The sequence below is a fragment of the Eretmochelys imbricata genome, chromosome 8, assembly GCF_965152235.1.
Source record: "Eretmochelys imbricata isolate rEreImb1 chromosome 8, rEreImb1.hap1, whole genome shotgun sequence".
In the NCBI taxonomy this organism is placed as follows: Eukaryota; Metazoa; Chordata; order Testudines; family Cheloniidae; genus Eretmochelys; species Eretmochelys imbricata.
The window spans coordinates 15,822,436-15,845,811 of record NC_135579.1 but is presented as its reverse complement, the minus strand read 5'-3'; the positions used below and the strand labels follow the sequence as shown (position 1 = coordinate 15,845,811).

Below are 23,376 nucleotides of genomic sequence, written 5' to 3'. Positions count from 1 at the left end.
AGCGTGTTTACCAAGTGCACGTCCGTGGTAGTGTCTGTCTTCAGGCGCCAGATCTATCCGGACCTCGATGACTCGCTCCTCAAGGGCAGTTCTGGGTCTCAAGTCCAAAGGGATGTCATGGTGCTTCAAGCCACGTGCTGCTCTCTGGGCCTTCTGATAAATGACAAAAAGTTGATGTTTGTGCCAATGCAGAGGATAGTTCATTGGAGCGGTCCTCGACTTGACCTACACCAGGGCATTCCTGCTGTGGGACAGGGTTCCACATGCTGACGAACCTCATCACGAGTTCCCTCTGACTACAGCCAGGGTCTGTCTGTACCTGCTGGACCACAAGGCAGCGTGCACTTACGTGGTCCGCTATGCCTGGCCCCTGCAACAATGGCTGGGGACAGTTTATTTCCAGTCCCGAGACCCCCTGGAAAAGATGGTTACGATTCCCCAGGCGATACTTCCTTTGCTGCGATGGTGGACCGACCACAGGACAGTCCTGGAAGGGGTTCCGTTTGACAACCCCCCTTACTCCATCGAGTTGGTGTCAGATGCCTCAGACCTTGGCTGGGGTGTGTATCTCTGCGACCTCCAGGCACGGGATGTGGTCCCCAGAGGAGGTGAAGTTGCACAGAAAGATCAGAGTTCCAAGCAGTCCGGCTGGCGTACGGAGTCTTCCTGCCCCACCTGTCAGGCAAAGCGTACGAGTCCTGATGGACAATACAGCCTCAATGTTCTACATCAACAGGCAGGGGGGAGCATGCTCATCGGCTCTCTGTCAAGAGGCACTCCATCGATGGGAATTCTACATCAGCCACAAGATCCACCTGGATGCTTGTCACCTTCCCAGCATCAAGAATACACTGGCGGGCCACCTCAGCAGGGACTTCTCTCACCACGAGTGGTCACTCCATCTAGAGGTGTAGCCTGTATGATCTTCCAAAGGTGGGAAACTCTCCAGGTGGACCTGTTCGCAACCAGACAGAACAGGAAGTTCCACCAGTTTTGTTCTCGGCAAGGTCTGAGCAAAGGCTCCCTCTCTGCCTTTCTCCTGTTGTGGTCAGGGAGCCTGTTGTACACATACTCTCCGATTCCACTCATCAGCAAGGTCCTGGCAAAGATCAAGAGACAACGCGCAAGTTGTTGTGATTGCTGTGGCGTGGCCTTGCCAGCATTGGTTCGGAACGCTTATGAGCCTGACAGCAGGCCCTCCGTGGCCCCTGCCCAACCAACCGGACCTGCTGTCACAGGATCATGGTTGGCTCCCACACCCCCAACCTTGAGTCTGTCCATCTCTCAGCGTGGATGCTGTGTGGCTGAACCTGGAGGAGCGGACCTTTTTGGAAGGAGTCCAACAGGTCCTCCTGGAAAGTAGGAAGCTCTCAACTAGACTGACTGACTTGCCAAGTGGATGAGGTTTTCCCACTGGGCATCCTTCCTTTGCATTCCTTCATACAGGCTGACCTGGACTACCTGCTCCATTTGAGGAACCAGGGCCTGGTGCACTCTTCCATTAGAGTGCATCTTGCAGCCATCTCTGTCTGTCCTTGAATTGGGGGGTGAAAAGCAGTGTTTTCCCATGACATGGTCAGATTCTCGAGAGGGCTCGAGAGACTCTTCCCTCAGGTATGGGCTCCTGTCCCTCAGTCGGATCTTAACTTGGTCCTCTCTAGGCTCACTGGCCCACCCTTTGATCTGCTGGGTTCTTGCTCCTTTTCCCACCTGTCATGGAAGGTCGTGTTCCTGGTGGTGGTGACGTCCGCGAGACAGGTCTCTGAAATTAAAGCCTTGACCGTGTGTGGTGGTTCTGAGGTCTTCTACAAAGACAAGGTTCAGTTGTGGCCCTACCCGGCCTTCCTGCTGAAGGTGGTATAAACCTTCCATATGAACCAGGACGACATCCTCCTGGTGTTCTGTCCCAAACCACACAGGACCAGTGAAGAGAAGTGTCTTCACATGCTGGATGTCCAAAGGGCCTTGGCTTTTTACTTAGAACGTGTCAAGCCTTTCCATAAATCAACTCAGCTCTTCATCACTATGGCAGACAGGATGAAAGACCTTCCGGTGTCCTTGCAGAGGATTTCCAATTGGATCACCTCGTGCATAAGGACCTGTTACGACCTTGGGGGGGTTCCGCCACCGATTGTTAGAGCCCGCTTGACGAGAGCGCAGGCATTTTTGGTGGCTTTCCTGACGAACGTCCCTATCCAAGACCTCTGTAGATCTGCAATGTGGTCCTCTGTTCACACGTTCACGGCTCATTATGCCATCATGGAACAGGCCAGGGACGACACTGGGTTCGGCAGAGCTGTGTTGCAATCTACACGTCCGTGAACTCCTACCCGCCTCTGATGGTACTGCTTTGGAGTCACCTAATATGGAATGGACATGAACAAGCACTCGAAGAAGAGAAGACCCGTTACCTTTTCCGTAACTGGTGTTCTTTGAGATGTGTTGCTCCTGTCCATTTCACAACCTGCCCTCCTTCCCCACTGTTGGAGTTTCTGGCAAGAAGGAACTGAGGGTGGGGGAGCCGGTGGTGCCCCTTATACCGTGCTATTTGGGCACCACTCCAGAGGGTGCCAGAGCTGGTATCCGTAGGGGACCGGCAAGGGAAAAACTTCAAGTACCGGTGCATGTGGTGAGCACATGCACCTAATATGGAATGGACATGAGCAACACATCTCGAAGAGCACCAGTTATAGAAAAGGTAACTGTCTTTTCTTATGTAGAATCTTAATTCTTGTTGATTACCAGAAAATGGCTACCAAGCCCATGTGAAAAGGACACTTTCCAAGATGGTAGACATAAAATTTGAGACTAACTGCTGCTTCACAAGGGCACATGTGTGAACGTTGCTTTTCCCCGCTTTCCTTTTTTGTTGTTGTATGCTAGCAGGATACTTATATAGTATTTCTATTCTTGGGATTGCTTGATGTTTCAGTACTTCGACAAGAATGAGGAGGGCAGGTAGGGTAGAGGGACCTTTTAAAATAAATGTTCATGGTTACAGAGAAATCCAATTACCTGGGTTGTAAAGTAATGATCTACTTTCAGCTGCCGACAGTTACAAAAATGGTTTGGGGAGCTCTGATGTTCTGTAGTCAGAGGATACAGTTGTGGAATATGCTTAAAGAAGCTTAAATTGGGGGCCCTTTCTTCTGCTTGAATACCAAACATTTATCATACAGATGTTGATACAAATGTGGTAAACTACATCACCGTACATACATACCGAACATTACACTTCATCTGTCTGCTACACAACCATAAAAAAAAAATCAGTGTAAACTAGAAGCTTTTTGATTAGTGGTTTTTTTCTTCATAAATTTTTGGTGACTTTATTCTTTATAATGAGTAAGTTGGGTGAAAATTTGACACCTGGTGCTCAAAGGTTAATTGTTTCTAGAAAACGCAAATATGTACACCAAAGTAAGTTAAGTGGCTGTCTGTATGTTACTCTTGGGGGCATTCTGTGCCAAAGAATTAAAAATTCTGTGCACAATATTTTAAAATTTTGCAAAATTCTGAAAATTATATTTGTCAAAATAACACTACATAATCACTCCAGTTTCATTTATTTTGGTAATTTATTTCAAAATACCCTGTCAGCAAGTATGCCTGTAACAATACACACACACACTCTCTCTCTCTCTCTCTCTCTCTCCCCCCCCTTCCCTCCCTCCCTCCCCCAGGAGTAGAGTTAAAGAAATCCCTATGACAACCCAGTTCCTGTTTCTCTGACCCCTTCCTCTCTGAACCAAGCCACAGCGGCCCCCCAGCCAATACATATGAATCCCCTGTTCCCCCAGAGCCCAGCCACAGGGCTCTTCTTGCCCAGATACCTACAACCTCTCCTCCCCAGAGCCCAGCCATGGAGCCCCCCCCAGCCCAGATAGCTGCACGCCCTCTTTTACTCACCCCCACTCCTCCCCCCAGCCTAGGGATCCAGAGGGGAAAAACAGCCTGATGCTCGGTCCCAGGTTTCCACAGTTTCCTGCGCGCTGCCCTCTCCTTCCCTCAGGGCTAGCTGGGAACTGCAGCTGCCAGGAACCCTCTAGCTTCCAACTCCCCACAGTGTCTTCTGTGTGTGGGCTGGGCTCTGCTGGGTCCAGCAGCCCCTAGTGGCAGCTAGCAGCACTGCAGCCCATTTCTGTGGGGCAAAGGAAATTCTGCATGCACAACGTTACTTTCTGCGAAATTCTGTATTGCGCAGTGGTGGAGAATTCCTCCAGGAGTAATATATGTAATTAAAGTGCGTTTATGTCCAGAAATGTTAGGTTTTTTTAAAAAATTGTGGGGTTCTGTAGGATTCTATTACTGTGACAGCCATGTCAAATTTGATCAGTTTACAAATATGCCTTTATCTACCAGTCCTGCAAAGCTGAGCTCTTAGAGTTGACCTGGACTTGTTGCTTATGCATTCTCTCCAATAAATAACATTCTGCAAAACAAGTTTTGCCCTCAGTTATACCAGTTCAGTTTCAAAGTCTTCAATTAGCAGTTGTTTTACTGTGTAAGCAGAAATAGAACCCAGTTCTTTCTCCCCTGCCTGTCCAGGCTTCACAGTGCTAACAGGAGTAGAAAAGCAGTAACTCTGTACCCCTCTGAAAAACCTGCTGTTGTCTCTGTGACTAGATATGACTTCGCACACAGCCTCTTTACACAGTTGCTTTTAAAAAAGATGCTTACCCGCATTAAGTGTAAGAGATAATAACAGAAGGATTACACCCTTAATTTTTCCTTTGCTCTTTTGTCATAGTAATATTTCAACAATGCTATACTTATGGTTGGGGCTGGTATTTTTGGTGGGTGCAAAAATTACCTGTGGGGGAATTGGAGCAATTTCTGCAACTGGGGACTCTGAGGAGATCTGTGGACAATTGCTGGAAACCCCCATTAGATTCAGGTGTGGGTGAGAGCTTGAGAGTTTATTGCAATGAATTTATACTGCCTTAAATAAAATGATAGGGCAAGATTGCACTTTGTGTAGTCAGTAAACTTGTTCCTTTAGGGAGACAAACATTAAATGACCTTTTTTGGGGGAAAAGATATGTTGGGGAGTAGACCCAAGATGTTAGGAATTTCATTAAAACAGCCATACTGCGAAAGTACCTGCATGGGAAACTTATTTTTTAACTTTCTCATTTTCTTCCTCCAGATGTGAATCAAACCAAACAGAGTAAGATACTGTTTTTATATACACTAAAGCCTTTAATAGCAAAAATAAAACAAAAGATGATAAAAACCCTAATGAATGTATTCTCAAAAAGAAAAGGACTACTTGTGGCACCTTAGAGACTAACAAATTTATTTGAGCATGAGCTTTCGTGAGCTACAGCTTACTTCATCGGATGCATCTGATGAAGTAGGATGCATCTTATGCTCAAATTTGTTAGTCTCTAAGGTGCCACAAATACTCCTTTTCTTTTTGCGAATACAGACTTAACACGGCTGCTACTCTGAAACCTAATTAATGTATGTCTTTCCAGTATTCAGACATTATGCTAGGATTGTGAAATAGATTTAAATATGTATATTGAAACAGCTTTTGTGACAGCAGTGAAATAAAATGTCAGAATTCTAAGTGTCACTCTCTAGCCTCCTTAATTCTATTTAAACAATACTCTTAATCATTTGCATGCAAGAAGGTAATCGTATAAGTGGTCGCTTCTCCTTTCACACTAAAACGTGACACGCAATATTTTTGTATAAAGTATTCTTATACTTAAGCATTGAACATTTTAGTATTGAGTTCTGTGTGCTCCCACACGCAATGAACTCTGTAAACAAAGGAAAATTCCTAGTAACATTTTAGATCAGTTTATAGCCTAACACCACTTTGGAATTAATTTCTAGAGTATATGAAAAATTTATTCCTCTTTCTTTCATTCAGTATGTTGAAAGATGACTTAAAACTCAGCAGCAGTGAAGACAGTGATGGTGAACAGGTATGTACCATAATTATTAAAGTTTTAGAAAAGTTCAGCAGACACAACTGAAGTGTTCAATACTAAGTTTCTTTTTTAAAAACCTGCAGTGCTTGGCTGGTTGTAAATTGAACACTTGTCAGTAAGCATTAATTAAAAAGCAAGATTTTTCAAAGTAACTGTGTAGCAGTACAGTAGAACTACTTTTTGGAATATATAATCACTGTTTGTTTGAGTCCTTGCTTCCAGTTTTGCCTTTAGACTTCCAAATCTCACTGTGTAGCAATTTCATATTGCCTTTTCCCCAACATAAAATGGAACAGAATGTACTCAAGAAGTATAAACTCTTAGTGACAAGGAGACATTTTCAGGATTGATTTTTTTCCCCTCACATGTGGTGGCCTGCCATTTAAGGACATAGCACATCTTCAAAATAATACGTGGCATAAATTTTTCCACACACCAGTAACTTCAGGATTGGGATTGGTTGTCTAATGTATGTGAACACTCCCACCAAATTTCCTTTTTCTGTTACTACTTCTACAGTAGCATCTTCACTCTAGTTGGGAAACTGGATTCTCCCTTAGTGGATATTAACTCTCTGTAATACAAATTGTCCTATCTTTGGCACTGATCTTATATAATTTTAAAAATAGCCCTTTCGGGAACCTAGATGGCATGGCTGTCTGCACTGCCATTTAGTATCCCAGGGTCATTTTCTGTTTTAGTTTCCAATCCCAGTCTTGTTTTTTTTTGTTTTTTTTTGTTTTTTTTTGTTTTAAATCAGGATAATGCTGTTGAGGGATTTTGCACAATCGCTAGGAGCACGGAAATAGGGCCTTTCGTTGCTTAACATCAACCACTTTGGGCTATTGAGGAATAACCCTGATAGACCCAAGTTGTGACCAGTCGTCACACACAAAGATGAATGACACAGGGCAATGAGTAGGGAGGAATTGGAACTCTTAAAACCATAGTAGGCTGTATAGGACTCTGGGGAGATAATAGTTCTTTGACTTTGCTACTTGTTTGCTGTGTGAACTTGGCCAAATAATTTAATCTGTCTGTTTCCCTCTCTGAGGATAATATGCAATTTTGTAAACTACTCCAGTGTGTTCAGATGAGAGGTGCTATATATGCTAAGTGTGTGTGGTGTTGGTGATGAGGAAGGAGCATTAGAGCTCTATTTTTGTTTTCGTCTCCATGCAGTACACAATACATAATGTAATTTATGGAAGCTTCTTCCTCACCCTGGTTTTATTATTATTTTTTTTAATTACAGGATTCTGATAAGATAGTGCCAAGGAGTACACCTGGAAGGTAAGCATTTATAGCTGATTTTTAGCAGTTCACAGCAAATGACGTAACGACACTTGAGCAGATGAGTTTTCCTAATTTGATCTGACTGCTCTAAAAATCCATGTCTGACACTGTAGACATCTGGCTTGTGCTAACCCAAGAAGTGATTAGAACTTGATAATTGGTTAAACAGCTTTTCTCCTCCAACATGTAGATACTTAACAGCTTGAAAAATAAAGCCACAATTGTTTAGATAAGTAATTTTCCAGTCTATTTGCTGTACTCAATTATGTAGAATTTTCTGCTGGATAATTAAGACGTCAAAACCTTAATTTTTCTGTTGCAAAAAAGAATTATGTGAAACTTGCGTGTATTACATAGTCTTGATTATTTTACTTTTTTGTCTTTCCCCAGTAATTCTGAACCTTCACAGCATAATAGTGAAGGAGCAGATAATTCCAGGGATGACTCAAGCAGCCATAGTGGATCTGAAAGCAGTTCTGGATCTGACTCTGAAAGTGAAAGTAGTTCCAGTGACAGTGAGGCTAATGAGCCATCCCAGAGTGCATCTCCAGAGGTAGGCTTTGATATCTGGTTTGAGTTATAATCCATCTACAATAATCCCTGAGTACCATGATCTTCGCATCAATCTTGACTGTTAAGAACAGAGCGATAGTTTGAGAAGATGCTAAATAAAGCATAAAATTGACAAACCTTTTTGAATGATTTTCAGCAGCAGTTTATCAGATTCTTTAAATGAACTGTTTAAAAAAACAAACACATTTAGCACTTGGCTTTGACATGTACTTCGTGCCACTTGGCTCTGAAAGCTTGGGAGTCAGACATGCTTATACAGTAATACTACAACAATGAAAAAAGTAGCTTAAAGCATGTTATGCACTAACTTCCATTTAGTCATTGATGTAACTGTGATATGGCACAACGTTTTGGGTCACAGCGTGATGCTGTGCTTGGGCCAACAGCATCCGCTGTAGTGCCTCTCATCCTCTGCCAGCAATTATTTGTCAAGGCTCTGTGAAGGCATAGGATGTGTGGCTTCCACACTGTATTCCAACACATCATACTTTGTTCATTAGCACAGTCTGCTTTCTGCATAGCTGTTACCTTGGTGTACAACACAATATTGAAGCCTTTGGAGTGAAATGGGGCAAAAAAATATATAGTGTTTAATACTCCTCCCTCTTTTTTTAGCCTGAGCCACCCCCAACAAACAAATGGCAACTAGACAACTGGTTGAACAAAGTGAATCCGCATAAAGTGTCACCAGCTTCTTCTGTGGAAAGTAATATCCCATCTTCACAAGGCTACAAAAAAGATGGCCGAGATCAGAGCTCCGGGAATGGGTATACGGATCAAAGTGTGTCTAAGGAATCCATTTCCTCCACTCCTGTGCGAGATTCCAAAACCACCCAAAAAGGATCGGAGAGCAGTCGTGGCAGGCAGAAGTCACCTGCACAGAGTGATAGCACAATACAGAGGAGGACTGTTGGTAAAAAGCAGCCCAAGAAGGCAGAGAAGGCAGCTATTGAAGAGCCCAGAGGAGGGCTTAAAATAGAAAGCGAAACCCCAGTAGACATGGTAACAAATATGCCCTCAAACAGGCATAAGGCAGCCACAAAGGGCTCTAGAAAACCCAACATAAAGAAGGAGCCCAAATCTTCTCCTCGGCCTACAGCAGAGAAAAAGAAATATAAGGCTTCAAGCAAACCTTCCCAGAAATCCAGGGAATTCATAGAAACAGATACCTCATCCTCTGATTCTGATGAAAACGAGAGCCTTCCTCCTTCATCACAAACTCCCAAATACTCTGAGAGCAATAGGACTCCTGTTAAATCTTCCATGGAGGAGGATGACAGCTTTTTTCGGCAAAGAATGTTCTCTCCTATGGAAGAGAAGGAACTTCTTTCACCACTCAGTGATCCAGATGAACGATACCCACTTATTGTGAAGATCGACCTGAGCCTCTTATCAAGAATACCAGGGAAGCCTTACAAGGACACAGACCCACCCAAAGTGGAGAAGAAAAATGTACCAGAGAAGCATACAAGAGAGTCCCAAAAACCAGTCTCAGACAAAAATTCCACCAAGGGCAAAAGGAAGCATAAGGTAAGTGATCAATTGAAAACTTATCTAGTCTCCATCTCTTGGTGGCTAACTACTGAGGTGAGATGGATAGCTCAGTGGCAAGGGAATCTGTCTGGCTTCTGGGTTCCTGGGACTTTCAGTGTGGGTGGGGGAGAATTGGAGTTTGTGTGAGAGCTTGTTGGCATTGTAACTCTCATTGCTCACGATGAAATTTATGCTGGGAAATTCAGACTCTTGTGGAATTGTTGGGTAAGTAGCCTTTTCTTATTGACACCAGCACTGGCGCTAATGTTTCAATCATCCGATTGTCAAAAACTCTATTATGCTGACCTTTGCCTGGTAATGTTTTCAATTATTAGGAAAATGCAGGGATCCTTGATAGGAGAGTGGACTGAATGATTTATTGGGTTTTCATCCATGTGTGATTCCTGCAATTCTGTGAAATCATCCATGGCCTTGGGGACTGAGAAGCCCTGATTTGGAGCCATAAGGGTATGTCTACACTGCAGTTAAACACAGCAAGCTGGCCTTTGTCAGCTGATTCAGGCTCACAGGGATCAAGCTATGGGGCTGTTTAACTGTGGTGTAGATGTTCAGGCTCAGGTTGGAGCCTTGGCTCTGTTACCCTCCCTCCTCTCAGAATCCCAGAGGGCGTCTTTGCCTCCTCTCTCCCCCCACCCCCACCCCACCCACTTTCAGGGCACTTCCACTACTCCTGTCCGGAGCCATAACATCCACGCTTCTATTTTTAGCATGCTAGTTCGAGTTGAGCTAGCACAAGTCTTTCTGCCCAGACTGGGAAGTTCACTCCCATTTACAGTGTAGACATATTCTTAACTGCTCCTGGCCTAGGCCCTGTTGAGGGAATATGCCTGCTCCTACCTCTCTTCCAGGTCTGTGTCAGCCTCAGGACATGCTGACCACTTACACCCCCTTTCTGCCAGGAGCATCTTTTAACAATTCACGGCCTCTTGATATTTAGCATATACCAACAATAGCCCCATTATTCTCTCAACTGCTCCGAAGGCATGTACATGCAGTTTTCTGTCTTATCTCTGGTCTGACTCAGCTCTTTGACTTCAAGTGCGCAGCAGTAGAAAATAGAATAAGGAAACAAAGTCAAACATAATGTAAGAATAATGTAGATATCTCCCAATTCGTCACAATATCAAAGGGGCACTGGTGGCATAAAGGCTGCTGCAAGCTCCCTTCCAAACAGTTGCCTTCGACTGTGCCAGCTTCCCTGCTGAGCAACCAAGAAATGATCTCCAGCCACTCCTGGAGTGAGAAGCAGTATGGTCTGGTGAACTTGACATGAGACTGAAAACAAATGGATTCCTCCATTCTTATTCCAGCTCAAATTACCTCTTTGCCCTGCATCAAGCAATGAAACTAAGGTGGAAAGGATTCTTGTCTGAAAAATGGGGATAATACCTACTTTACAAGGATGTTGTTCTTTGGTGTTTTTATAGAACTACTATACAAGTTCTAGCACTCACTTGAATGCACTCAGTCTCTAGTAGCTTCAAACCTAATGGCCCCCCTCTTATTTGGCCAGTTGTTCCTTGCAAAACAATATAACAAAAAAGGTGGCTGTTATGGACAGAAAGCAGCATAAAGAGCTGTGCTCCTACATCAGGAACAGAAGGCTTTGGTGGGACCAATTAAACTTGGGCTGTATCCCAAATCTCACTAATTACCTCCAAGTCCCGAGACCATCCCTATGCCTAGTAGTGCAGTCATGGTGGACATGAGTATGTTTCTGTGGCAAGTGGGAGAGGCAAACTATTTTTCAGGCCTACCCCAAAATACTGAGGCAGGCTGTGTGAGAAATTCTGCAACAATCACTTCAGAAATCCAACAGCTGATGAATGTCAGTTGCTTACATGTTTTGTTGATCTTTGGGTGCTGGGTTATAGCTGTTCGTAGCCAAAGAGCATTCTATTACTGGATTGCATTACAGTAAGATTTATTAATTGGACCCTATTCTTGATCTTAGTTGTTCATTAGAATTATTATTTTATGCTTGTTTTTCTGCTTCTGCTGCTTATGTTAGATTTGAAGTTTAATGAAAGTGTGTAGGTAGGTTAGAAATTCACTTTCAAAACCTTTTGATTTTACAGTCCACTATTTTATGAAGCATCAACTCTGTTATCAAAAGTAATACTGACAAATGTTTAATGAAGCTTTTTAAAAAGTGCTTTTTTTAATCCCCTATAGTCTGACTAAAAACCAAATTAATTTCTTACTCTTATTGGGAGACCTTCATATGTCAGAATAATGAGGTGTAGATTGTCTTAACCTAGTTTATTTCAGCCACATTTTTTTTGTTATATTTTAAGTAGTTCAGTAATTTCAGCAGCCACATTTCACTCCTGGTTCTACTGGTAGATCATTTGCCATTCACTACACCCTACTGCCTTCTGTTTGGGACAAGTAATTCCATTGTGGTCAACTATCTTAAGGCATGGGCTCCATCGCGTAGGAAATGATTTTCAGCTCTGCTGTAGTGTTACTGTTCCATATGTTGTAAAAGGTTTGCTAAATTGTCTTAACAAATATAAAACATTATGAGGGACGGTTAACCTGTAAATATCAAACTTTGTCCTGATAGCTCTCTTGTGCTTGCTTTTATTCAGAATGATGATGAAAACAGAGCCAGTGAAGGCAAGAAAACTAAACTGGAAGAAAAGTCTTCATCAGGTCACAAGACCTCCAGCAATAGAGAGTAAGTGCAGGGGGAAAATTGGCTGTGTTTTAAATCTATAAGGCTTGGCATACATTAAGGGGAAGATTGGCATGCAACACCCTATATGTACTTAAAAATCTCCCCCTAAGTATCTGCTTGCCACCATTTACAAAGGAAAAAATCAGTTTGCATCTCACTGGGTAAGCTTTCATGTGCAAGCACTCTTCAGACTCTGCCCTTTTACCTTGACTTTGGGGTTTTCACAGTAACTAATCGGTATGCTGGTATTTCCCAGAACCAGGCACGCTGGGACACTGTTCACTCCTAACAAAGAACAGTTGGATTATTTAACAACTTTAATTCATTATTACAAAATAGTTTGTTCAAAGGGCATTTCCCTTTGATAAGGAGTTGGAACAGGCTGGGTTTATTTCCTGCTGGGACTAATTTTCTCTAATTTTTACCTTAACACAGGGCAGTGTTTAAAAATAGGTGAGCTGCATAACACTAACATATGTAAGACTTAGCAAATCTGCACTTCACCTAACCACACTCACAAATTAATCCACCCCTTGCAAAATGGGCGATTAATTCTCCATTCAGCAGATGTGGAAACTGCAGCACCAAGAAGATTTAATTTTTTTTTTTCCAAATTACGCAGAAAGCCAGTGATTCGTCAGGATTAGAACTCAGGTCTCTTGACTACTTCTTCTCCCATGCTTCAACTACTGGATCATTTGTGTTTAAAAAAAAAAAAAAAAAAAAAAAAGATTTGTTAAAAATAATTGGCCACATTTATATTTGTGATTACCATAGATTAGTTCTAATCTACAATTGGCAAAATACAAGCCTTCCAATCTTATTCACACATACAATTAATTTTTCAATGAGTCAAAGTGCAAATTAGCAAGGTTCTTAGTGTACTTTTAATCAGTAACAAGTTCATTTTTGTGGATTTTCTTTCCAACTCCTTAAAAATATGTGCTACTTCAGATTACACAATAAAAATATATAACTATGCACTGGATCACATATTCCACTGTAATGAATAATCTGAAGAAACCTGTTTGGCCACTCTGAATTACCACAGTGTAACAGAGAGAGACAAGGTAGGTCAGGTAATATCTTTGATGGGACCATTAGAAAATATTACCTCACCCACCTTGTGTCTCTGATATTCTGGAACCAACACGGTACAATAATACTGCATACCACAGGGTAACACTCAATTTCATTGTGTTCTGTTGTGAATATTAAGATTTTTCAGAGCCTCTGTAAAACTGATTTGCAGATTCCTTTGCTGGGACTGTTAAATTTATTCTTACTCTGATATTTGTCTTCTGTCAGCAAAGAACCAAATGTTCTTTGTATTAATGGTATGAAAAGTGTTTAATTTTTCTTTGAGCAATTAATGTGCAAATAGCTGTCCAAATGCCTGATCTTCCCAACTGGAAGATGGGCTAGCAAGCATGAGGCTTGCCATTGATTGCCAACAATAGTCCTTAAACAGTCAAGGCGGGGAGGTGATACATATTTACTGGATGACTGAATTAAGGGTAGCTTTACCTTGTGGTTGGGCAAATAGAATACATGCCTATACCATCTTAGTCTAGACATTCAGAACAAAGTCTCCACCATAACAGTGCTATAGACAGGTTGGCACAAACATTGGCATTAACTTTACAGGTTGGGTTTTGTTTTGTTGAACAAAAGTGGTTTTCTGGCTAGAATCTGCTGCCTTTTCAAGTCAGAACAAGATCAGATGGTAAAAACAAGCTCAATCTGGTTCGCCCAAAAGCCAGTTATTAAAAATTAGGTGAAAAATAAATATTCCCATATACAGTCATGTTAGGTAAAAATAATTCTTGTCACTGTATCTGAAAATAAGCTGTACTTATTCACTTTGTGCAGGTCTTCAAAGCAAAGTGCAGGTAAAGAGAAGGACCTGCTCCCTTCTCCTGCGGCCCCTGTCCTTCAGAAAGATCCCAAGCAAGATCATGGGTCCCGGAAGAGAACAGTCAGTCAATCTTCTTCCCTAAAATCAAGCAGCAACAGTAATAAGGAGAGTAGCAGCAGCAGTAAAAGTAACTCATCTTCCAAACAAAAAAAGACAGAAGGGAAGGCTTCTAGCAATGCCAAGGAAGTCAAGGTAAGGAATTTATTCTGTAAATGCTTTCCTCTAATATTCACTGTTTCTCTGCGTGCAGTCTGGCATGTCAATGTGTAATCCAAGCAATAATTTGTCAGGCTTTGACTTTAAACTTAAATGTAATTTAGTTTTTAAAGGTGTTTACTCCCTGTGGTAGTGCACAAGTAATTGGGTCATAAGGAAGCCTGTAAATGGAAAATAACTCAGTAGCTATTCATTAGATTCATAGTATCCTGGGGGTAGGTTGGTACTAATCTTAAATTTACAAATGTGATTAGTGCTCTTCTAACTATAGAGGTTGCTTATTAATCATTTAATTTGATTCCAGTGATATTTTTCAGAGTTGTTTATATAAAAGTAAAATAGGGGAACAATATGATATGATTTTTTATGCAGTTAAATAATTGAGCCAATTTTGGTTTTAGCAGATTGTATATCCTGACTATAAAGGAAAAGACAGTTCAATCCTCCTCTCCCTGACCCCCGAGGGTGTGTTTCAGGGAAGGACTCTTCACAGGGCTACAGAGCTAGTCTGCTGACTTCATCTGGTGTGGAAGCCAGGTGATCTGATTAGCTGCCATCAGGAGAATAAAAAGATTTATGTTTGAGTTGGGGGAGAAGATGGAGTGGGACAGGAGATTTTGCAAAGAAAAATCTCTAGAAACTAATAGGTTGGGAGGAAGTTCAGGTTTGCTAAATTGCAGATTCTTGTGCAAAAATTGAGTTCTTGTGGCATTACACTGTGTCTCTGTGTGTATGTGTGGAGAGGGAATTAGGGATTCTGCCTGCTCTCACCTATATAAATGGATACTATTGCATGGTGCATAACATCTGAGGATGTCTGATAAAACATGGTGGTATTAAACCTAGCTGTATGATAAGCAGTTCTCACTGACTGCTGTACTATCAGTTGGCAAGAACGTAATATGTCAAAGGCAAAATGTGACTATAATTCACAGGGTCTGGATTGCATTGTAGCGTATTGGTGCCATCTTGTCTTGAGGCCTCTGCAGCAAACAGAAGCTCAAAGGCTAATGAGGCATTAGGGATGTAATTGGTATGTTGCAGTACTTGGCAAATCTTCTAAATTGCTAACCTCAGTAATGTTTGAAGCAAAGTCAGAGGAACTAATCATAACAGCCACGTGTGCAGATTGAAACAACAAATAGACAGGAACTGAGAAAAATGTAACTTGGTGGTCAAGAATAGCAAACGAGTGAAATATCTAAACTAGGAGCTCAGACATCCACCTCAGATGCTGACTTCATCAGATTTTGTAAGGCAGGCAGGGTTGGTCTAGTCAGTGCATGCATGGGAGGCTTCCAAGGAGCCTATAGGGGATTATATTGTAGATTTACTGGCATCTTTTTTTTCCTCTGCATTAACACTGAGCCAAGTCTGACCATTTTTTTTTTTTAATTTGGTAATTACTATCTCCTTATAGTTTAATTTGGTTTTAATTCCTGTCTTAAATTAGTAGAGTCTTATGTGCCACTGAACATTTGCTGCAGCTGGCTGTATTTCTGTTCTGAAGTGGCTGCATTTTGGTGGTGGGTGAAGGGAGATTATATATTGCTGGTTTTTTTTGAAGCACTTGAAAGTTTGTCTCTTACCAACAGAAGTTGGTCAAATACAAGATTACTCCACCCACCTTCTCTCTCACTTACTATGTCATGTTGAGCTGAAGTTGTATGATTTTGGGGGGCAGGAGCCATGTCTCTTTGTGAAGGCTTCTTGCACATTTTGAATGCTTGAAAAATAGAATGATCACTCCACTTCCGAAATATTAAAGCAAAAATCATGCTACAGAGTTGATTCTTCTAAAAGGAATAGAAAAGCAGAAAATACATGCAGCACCTCTTCTAGAAGGAGAGTAAAAACATGAATGTTAACCATTATTAAATTGAGGAGGGGCATTCAGTTGTGCCTGAAACCTTTTGTCAGATTTGTTCTAGAGGAGATCCATTTAGCCCATCAGAGTGGGGGGGCTTGTAAGGGAGCTGGTAGGGTTCCTTGATCCTCGGTCTGGCTCCACCCCCAACATATGTTGTAGCACCAATGAGGAGAGAAGCCTTTGTAAGTCATGATGTATAAGTGGTAAATGTGAATGGCAATTAACCTGCTGCAAAGCTGACCTAGTTTGCATTTAACAAGTGTGAGACCACCAGGAGGAACTTAAGCAATGAACAATCATCTCTTTTTAAAACAGATTTCTAACTGCTTTTATAATTACTAATTGTGGCAATTTTTTTCTTCTCAGGAAAAGGTTCTAAACAGTTCATCAAACTGCCCTCCTGCATCTACCCCAGCTACAGACAGCTCAAAGTCCCGAAGAGCAAAGCTTGTTTTTGATGACAGGTGAGAGCAGTGAGAGTTGCCATGCACATTACATTTCCTCTTCCCTAAACAGGGCACTAATTTCAGTGTGTAATTTGTAAAATGTATAGTAGCTTCCTATGTATAGGGGATGTTCTTTGTCATGCATGTACAGTACTATTCTCTGGAGACCTGCAAGCTGTTCATGTAATTGTATGCCTGCCTGACACATGTATCACTAATTTTGGCAGACGTCTCAACCACTACCAGGAGCCATAGCCTCCTTTGTGTATTCGTATTCAGCCTGAAACAAGCAAACAGTGGACTCTGACAGTATGTGATTGTCCTGTGTCCATTTTTAAGAAATACTATCTCCCTTTCTGCAGACTCACTTCACGTTCCACCAGACCAGTCTGCCTGTCCTCTTTGGGCTGAGTTGGCTTCCCCTCCTGACCTCCTGGGTCAGTGACTGCTCTCAGTCATTGAGAGGATCCTCTGCCTCTGGAATTGCTGATTCACAAAAGTGGGAACATGGAATCATTTGTTCTTGTATTATCAAAGTTGAAAAATTTTGGAGAATGTGAATCAGTAAAAAATGATCCCAAATTCACATCAAGATTATCCATTCATGAAATATTTCATGCAATTCTTGGGTGTTCTCGACAGGGGCTCAGTTCTAGTTTTATCAGCTAATTCAAGGTTGATTTAAAATTATTGCTTTCTGGATTAAGTACTTTTAGGGGCCAACATAAAGGACCATATGCAAACAACCTGATTATGGGAGTGGTTTGCTTTTCTTCTGCTATGTATTCCCAGACAAAATCAAGTTATGATGGAGTTGAAGTTCGGAGCACGTATGTGTAGTTAGAGGCAAGTTATAGTTGTCCACAAGCCAAATATGTTAAAGCCAGGAAATTGAGTTCAGGATAAACTTAAAAGAAATCCAAATATATTAAGGTATGGAAATGCATAATTAGGGCACCTGGGTGGCTTTGACTATGCTCTGCAGTGACACCCATGCAATAACCATATAATTATAATTAGGCATTTTAGTATTTGTGGTTTTACATTACAGTAAACTGATTTTTAAAAATGTTTTTTCCTTGTATAGTGTCAACTAGTGCCTCTAAGAAAGGAGAGTATGATTCACTTTTAAATAAACTGTTATAAAACACTGACTTTAAATGAAATCAGGTGTGCCCAGTACTTCATGTTGTGGTGAAATAGGGGAATGATTAACTCCAACTATTTGCATGTTTGGACAGTCTCGTTCAGATTTTAGACAATGACCTTGCAAATACAGCATTTAATACAGTAAAATAGAAAATTCAAGATCTCTTGTAATTATTCTTTGGAGCTTGCTTTAGGACATGCAGCCATATACCACAATCAGCTTCTGTGACCTAACTTCAAAAATAACAATGGAATCTCCATCTGAACATGTCTTGATTTCTTTTGAAAGTTTCATATCTGGTTAATACTATTCTTTGATCTGCAGACTGGGAGCTCTGCACTAGGACATGTCAGATAGCTCACACCTTTGCTAACATGTCTGATTTGCTTGGCTAGGGAATGTGGAATAAGTTGGCTAAATCCAGTGACTCTTAGCGGTCTTAAAACAATAGTTGGAAGTAACCGAAGTAACTAAATTTAACTGTCGAAAGGTCTTTATGATAAAAATTATATGTGCTGTAACTTGAGGAAGGAAGAATAAGCAATGTCAAAAGATCCCATAGTTATAAAGCTTGACACACAGAAAGGGATTCAATTTTTATCTTATTAAACTCAGAATTTCTGTTTGTTTGCAGGATGTACTCGGCTGATCATTATTTACAAGAAGCAAAGAAGTTAAAGCACAATGCAGATGCATTGGTAAGTAGAACCCAAAACATCTATCAGGTGGTTGCACATAAGGTTAGGTTGGTTTAACTCTTCTGAACCTGTACTCTTCTCTAGTGCTGTAATTCTCTCCCACTTCTCTATATTTTTGTTTTTAAAGTTTCATTCTCTTCAGTCTGACAGGTTTGAGAAAGCTGTTTTGTATCTTGATGCTGTAGTGTCTTTCATCGAATGTGGGAATGCATTGGAGAAAAATGCTCAGGAATCCAAGTCCCCGTTCCCTATGTATTCAGAAACTGTGGAATTAATCAAGTAAGCTTTATAAAGCAAGTAGTAAGTGAAGCCTAGTGATCAGAGCTGGGGAAATGGGAGCAGGTGCCCTGATTCTATTCTTGATTTTGCCACCAATACTTGCAATCTCTCATCTGTAAAAAATTTACCCACCTTATCCATATTTCGAGGCTTAACGTTGTTGTTGTTTTTTTAAAAGGACTTTTAAATCCTTTCATCTAAGAGTCTTAATATTAGTGCAAATTGTAACATAAAAACAAAAAAGTTCCAAAACTTTCCTCATCCAGACTTTTGAGTAAATCCTCTATGGATCTCTGGTAAAATATGAGGGCAGCTGGAACTAAGCCTTAATAGTTTTCTTAAAAGAATATTAAATGAGAAATGGCAACTGATAAATAACATCACACTTTATTTTATTTGTCATTTACTTGATGTCTTTGTTTGCAGATACACTATGAAACTGAAAAATTATTTGGCACCAGATGCTACGGCTGCAGATAAAAGGCTAGCAGTGCTTTGGTTCGTACATTTTGGTGTAATAAAACATCTTGAGTCAAATTAGTGAGTGCACTGTGTCCAAAGGTTACTTACAGTGGTATTTTTAACTATTTCATTTTTAACTGAATTTGTAAGTTCAGTGCTCCAAGGTATTTGAGGTTTTCATTGAACCTTAGAATCGGGGGGTGTGGAGGAACGTTCTGAGGGACGCAGCTGGGGCCGGGGCCAGCCCGTGTTGGGAGGGAGCGCCATCCAGCTCTGCTCCCGGCCCCAGCTGCTGGCCCCAGCTGCCTGGTCACGGCCCCTGGCCGAGGCTCCACTCCTGCCTCCCCTCCCAGCTATGGCCCCAGTGCTCCCAGAGCTGGAGCCTCACTTCTGGTCCCGGCTCCGGGGCCAAGGGTGTGCAGATGGGTTAAGGGAAGGCACAAGGTAAAAAGTTTGGGGACCACTACCTGAGATAATGAGAGCCAGCATAGCTTCTCCCTTTCATGTCTGGTATTAACGTTCCTGTGTTTTTGAATATTGAGGGAATAAAAAGGATACATTTAGGACAAAAAAAAATGTTTAGTTTAGGTTTTATCACTGAAGTGATGTCAGTAGTGCCAAGAACCTGTTCTTCTTTCTCACTTATCAACTTAGTGAAAGGTGAGCAGTCAGCTAATACTTTTGATGGGAGTCCGATTTCCTTGTCATGTCTGATCCATCTATGGCAGTGGTCCCCAAACTGTTGGGTGCGCTCTCCTAGGGGGGCATGGAGGAACATTTTAGGGAGGAGCAGTGGGGTCCGTCCAGGCCAGCCTCAATAGGGGCCTGGGAGGGAGTGCTGCCTGGCTCCTGGCACCCAGCCCAGCTGTGGTTCCAGCCCCAGCCTCAGTCCCGTACCGCTGCCCATGTCTCCGGAAGCCACAGCCCTGCTCCTGACTGTGGCTCCTGGGTTGGGGGGGTGGACCGGTATAAGAGGGACGCGATGTGAAAAGACTGATCTATAGATATGACAAGCTTAATATTAAAGGCATGTGTGGTTAAAACAGACAGTTTTTTGGACTAATTATATGCTCGTGAATTTTTGAGTAGAGTTAGACTACGTTACTAAAGCTGCAGCATCAGTGTCTCTGTAGCTCTGCTTCCATGCTCACACTTAACGTGGATGTGGAGTTTTCCTGTTACGAGAAATTGACAGTGTTGCTGTCAAGTTAAATGTATATTTCTCTGCCATTGTATCTCTTTTTCTGAAAGCTAAATATTCCATAAAGCATAGTGATTGTATTAAATAACGTAGTGATTCTTCTGGAAACAGGAATATCAACGTTTATTGCTTAAGAGATAAAGGTGCTATAGCACTGATTTTAGCCTCTGCTTTGTAAAGGTGGCCTTGACCCTGAACTGCACGCTGACCCGTACGGTTGAAAGAAGCAGCAGTAGAAGACATGGGGAGCCCAAAGATCTTGTGCCCACCTACTGATTAGTTAGCTTGGGGTATATGTCAACAAATCACCTTACTAACACTCCAAATTCTTCAGGCTCCTGAGTGCAGAGAAGACAGGAATCAGTTTGATGTTGTGTGAGGGGTGGAAATATGATGTCAGACTCTGCATGTTGTATCAGCACATCCTGGTGTAATGGGCTTCATTTATTTGCTAGTCTAGGAGATGATTTAGAGTTATATTCTCAATTCAGTGAGCAAGACTCTGGTTATGTAAGTAAAGACAGTGAAAAGTGTATATCTGAAGTCTTGTGCTCAAGCTTAGACTATCTTTAGTTTCCCTGGCTAATTAAACATTGTTACTATTGATGGCAAAACTACAACTCCATACCTCAGAGAGTGTTAGAAAAACACACAGCTGCTAGCTGTTTACTTGCATTATTGAACTGTGTAAGCACACACTCATTGTTAAACGTGTTGCCATTTTTTTTGCCCAGTCTTCGATGCCAGTCCCTGTTATATTTAAGGCTTTTCAAGCTGAAGAAGGAGAGTGCATTGAAATACTCTAAAACACTGACAGAACATCTAAAGGTAAAAAGTTACTATATTACTGAGATAGTTCTAAAAAAAAAAAAAAAAAAGAAAAAAAAGGAAATTCCCAGGTACTCTCCTGATTTCTCTTACACGTGTACTTTGATATGCCCCTATCTGGAAATGTGGCCCTTAAAGTAAACTCATGTTCAGTGTTTTAGAACTCTTTTTGTTACTGCAGCATGACCACAATGTTGTCATAACCCTACTGGTCTTAGTGTAATAGTTTTCCATTTATAATAATTTCAGCTAGCTTTTGTCTGCTTTGAAATCTGCTGAATTGTTTATTCTTTAGAGAGGATAAAAAGTACATCTTCTTGGCTGCAGACATTACAAAGTTGAACCTTCACTTTCATGTATGATCTTAAGGGAATTCTGTTTCTAGTGGTACATTTTATGACTGCAGCTCTCCCACATTTGCAGAAGTTGGTGTTTTGAGTAAATAATTTTTAGTCATCTAACAGCTTTACCAAAGTTCCAAAGACAGTGCTCTTAGCCAGCTTGCCTGAACTTTCATATACTTCCATATACTTCCATGAGACTTTCTAGAATTTTCAGTAAAAACCTGTTTTAAATCTAGATCAGGTTTAAGCCTCCTACCAGAGGCTGAAAAAAAGCCTCCTTTTACTCACTTATTTGAATCTAGGTTGTTCCAGATGAGGTACTCGGTCAGGGCATTTAAAACTCGGATGAGATTGCTTAATCTGAATTTAGGCTGGAATTTTCCAAGGAGCCAATAGGAATTAGGCAACTTATTTGGAAGCTCGTAGGCTTCTTTGGAAATCCTAGCTTTAAAAAGAGAAGAGCATGCTAATATAATTTCTGTCTTTTGAGGAAAGAGTCTAATTGCTCAATGCCAGTGTTAACAGCTTTCACATTGCTGTTAAAAGGTGAAGATTGGAAAAAATATGAAACTTGCCACCAGAGGCAATAGTCTAGTGGTTAGTGGAAGGAATTAAGTAGGAGACCTGAGTTCTTATCCCAGCTCTCTTTCTGGCTTGCTATGTACCATAGACAGATCACTTGAATTCTTGGTGCCTTAGTTTGTCAGCAGTAAAATGGAATATTTTGTCCAAATTTAAAGTGCTTTGATTCTCCCATACTGGTTCAGACTTTTGCTTGGCACAAAGAAATGTATCCATTTGTAAAAACCTGTTTTAATAAGCAATTAACATGCCCTTGGAAATCACCCCGCAAACTTATTTTTCCCAAACAGAATTCCTATAATAACTCTCAAGCACCGTCACCTGGCATGGGAAGGTAAGCAGCTTTGTAACTTGTACATTTAACTACTTTCCTTCTTGATTTAGACATTTTAAATCTTGTGGGGACAGGGAATGGAAGAAAATAATCTGCAGGAGCTGAATTCAGTGGTTGATTGATAAACTAGCTAGATATCTTTCCTGTGAGAACCAAACTCTCAACAATTAAAGTGAAAACTATTTCCTATATCTCAATTTATGTACAATAAAGTGCCTATGCAAGGTTTATAAAGTCACTGTTTACTCATGTTATATAATTTTATCTGAAGTCCCATTAGCCAGTTGTACTGTTGCAAGGATCCAGGCTTCAGCTATGTGTCAGATGAACTGTTAAATGTGTTCATTTAATTGTTCAGATAAATGTTTTAAAACACTTCTGTCCTTGAAAGCACTCCAAGCGTGATTTTAAATAACTCCTTACTGCAGTAGCCTCCTGTATGGAATTAATACACAACTCTAATTTTAATGGGTTCTGTACACACACACACACACACACACACACACACACCCAGCATTAAGAGGACAATAGACTTCCTAAAATGCCTGGCCTTGGAACCATTTGAGCTTGCAATAATATATTCAAAACACAACAACTCCATGGGAAAACATAGGGAGCAATTTGCTTGTATTGTTTAAACCCTCGGAGTAGTATTTAGATGTATTGATCTGTGTTCTGTGTAGTCAGAGAACATATAAATCTGAAGTAACCTTCTAAAATTTGAAATTTCTCAACCTATTAAAAATTTGAAAATCTAACATGTATGGCAATATAGCCCTTTCTTGGGGTTCTGATTTTTTTCAGAGGTTTCTTTTAAGTGCATTCCTTAACTTACATTTATTAAACATTCCTCTATAAAATGATTAAATTAAATGGTGAGGAAGTTTGGTCATAAGATTAAACCACAGAACTCAAAGCCTTGGATGCTGTTCCCAGCTCTGACGCAGACTTCATGTGACCTTGGACAAGTCACTTAAACTTCTTGGTTTCTTTACTT

General features: G+C 41.2%; 1 protein-coding gene across 4 annotated transcripts in view; it reads left to right on the top strand.

The window, feature by feature from the left end:
* Nucleotides 1–23,376, top strand: part of AFF4 (ALF transcription elongation factor 4) — a 74,843-nt gene that overhangs the window by 45,011 nt on the left and 6,456 nt on the right. For 3 of the 4 annotated variants that reach the window (XM_077823486.1, XM_077823484.1, XM_077823488.1), the window contains 13 exons: nt 5,150–5,170; nt 5,885–5,939; nt 7,201–7,238; nt 7,632–7,794; nt 8,430–9,344; nt 11,963–12,051; nt 13,924–14,161; nt 16,422–16,519; nt 18,286–18,349; nt 18,492–18,628; nt 19,055–19,126; nt 21,026–21,119; nt 22,336–22,379. In XM_077823486.1, coding sequence (XP_077679612.1) covers nt 5,150–5,170; nt 5,885–5,939; nt 7,201–7,238; nt 7,632–7,794; nt 8,430–9,344; nt 11,963–12,051; nt 13,924–14,161; nt 16,422–16,519; nt 18,286–18,349; nt 18,492–18,628; nt 19,055–19,126; nt 21,026–21,119; nt 22,336–22,379 — 2,028 coding nt within the window. The remainder of the gene's footprint in view (nt 1–5,149; nt 5,171–5,884; nt 5,940–7,200; nt 7,239–7,631; nt 7,795–8,429; nt 9,345–11,962; nt 12,052–13,923; nt 14,162–16,421; nt 16,520–18,285; nt 18,350–18,491; nt 18,629–19,054; nt 19,127–21,025; nt 21,120–22,335; nt 22,380–23,376) is intronic. The other variant, XM_077823487.1, reaches the window with a different exon arrangement.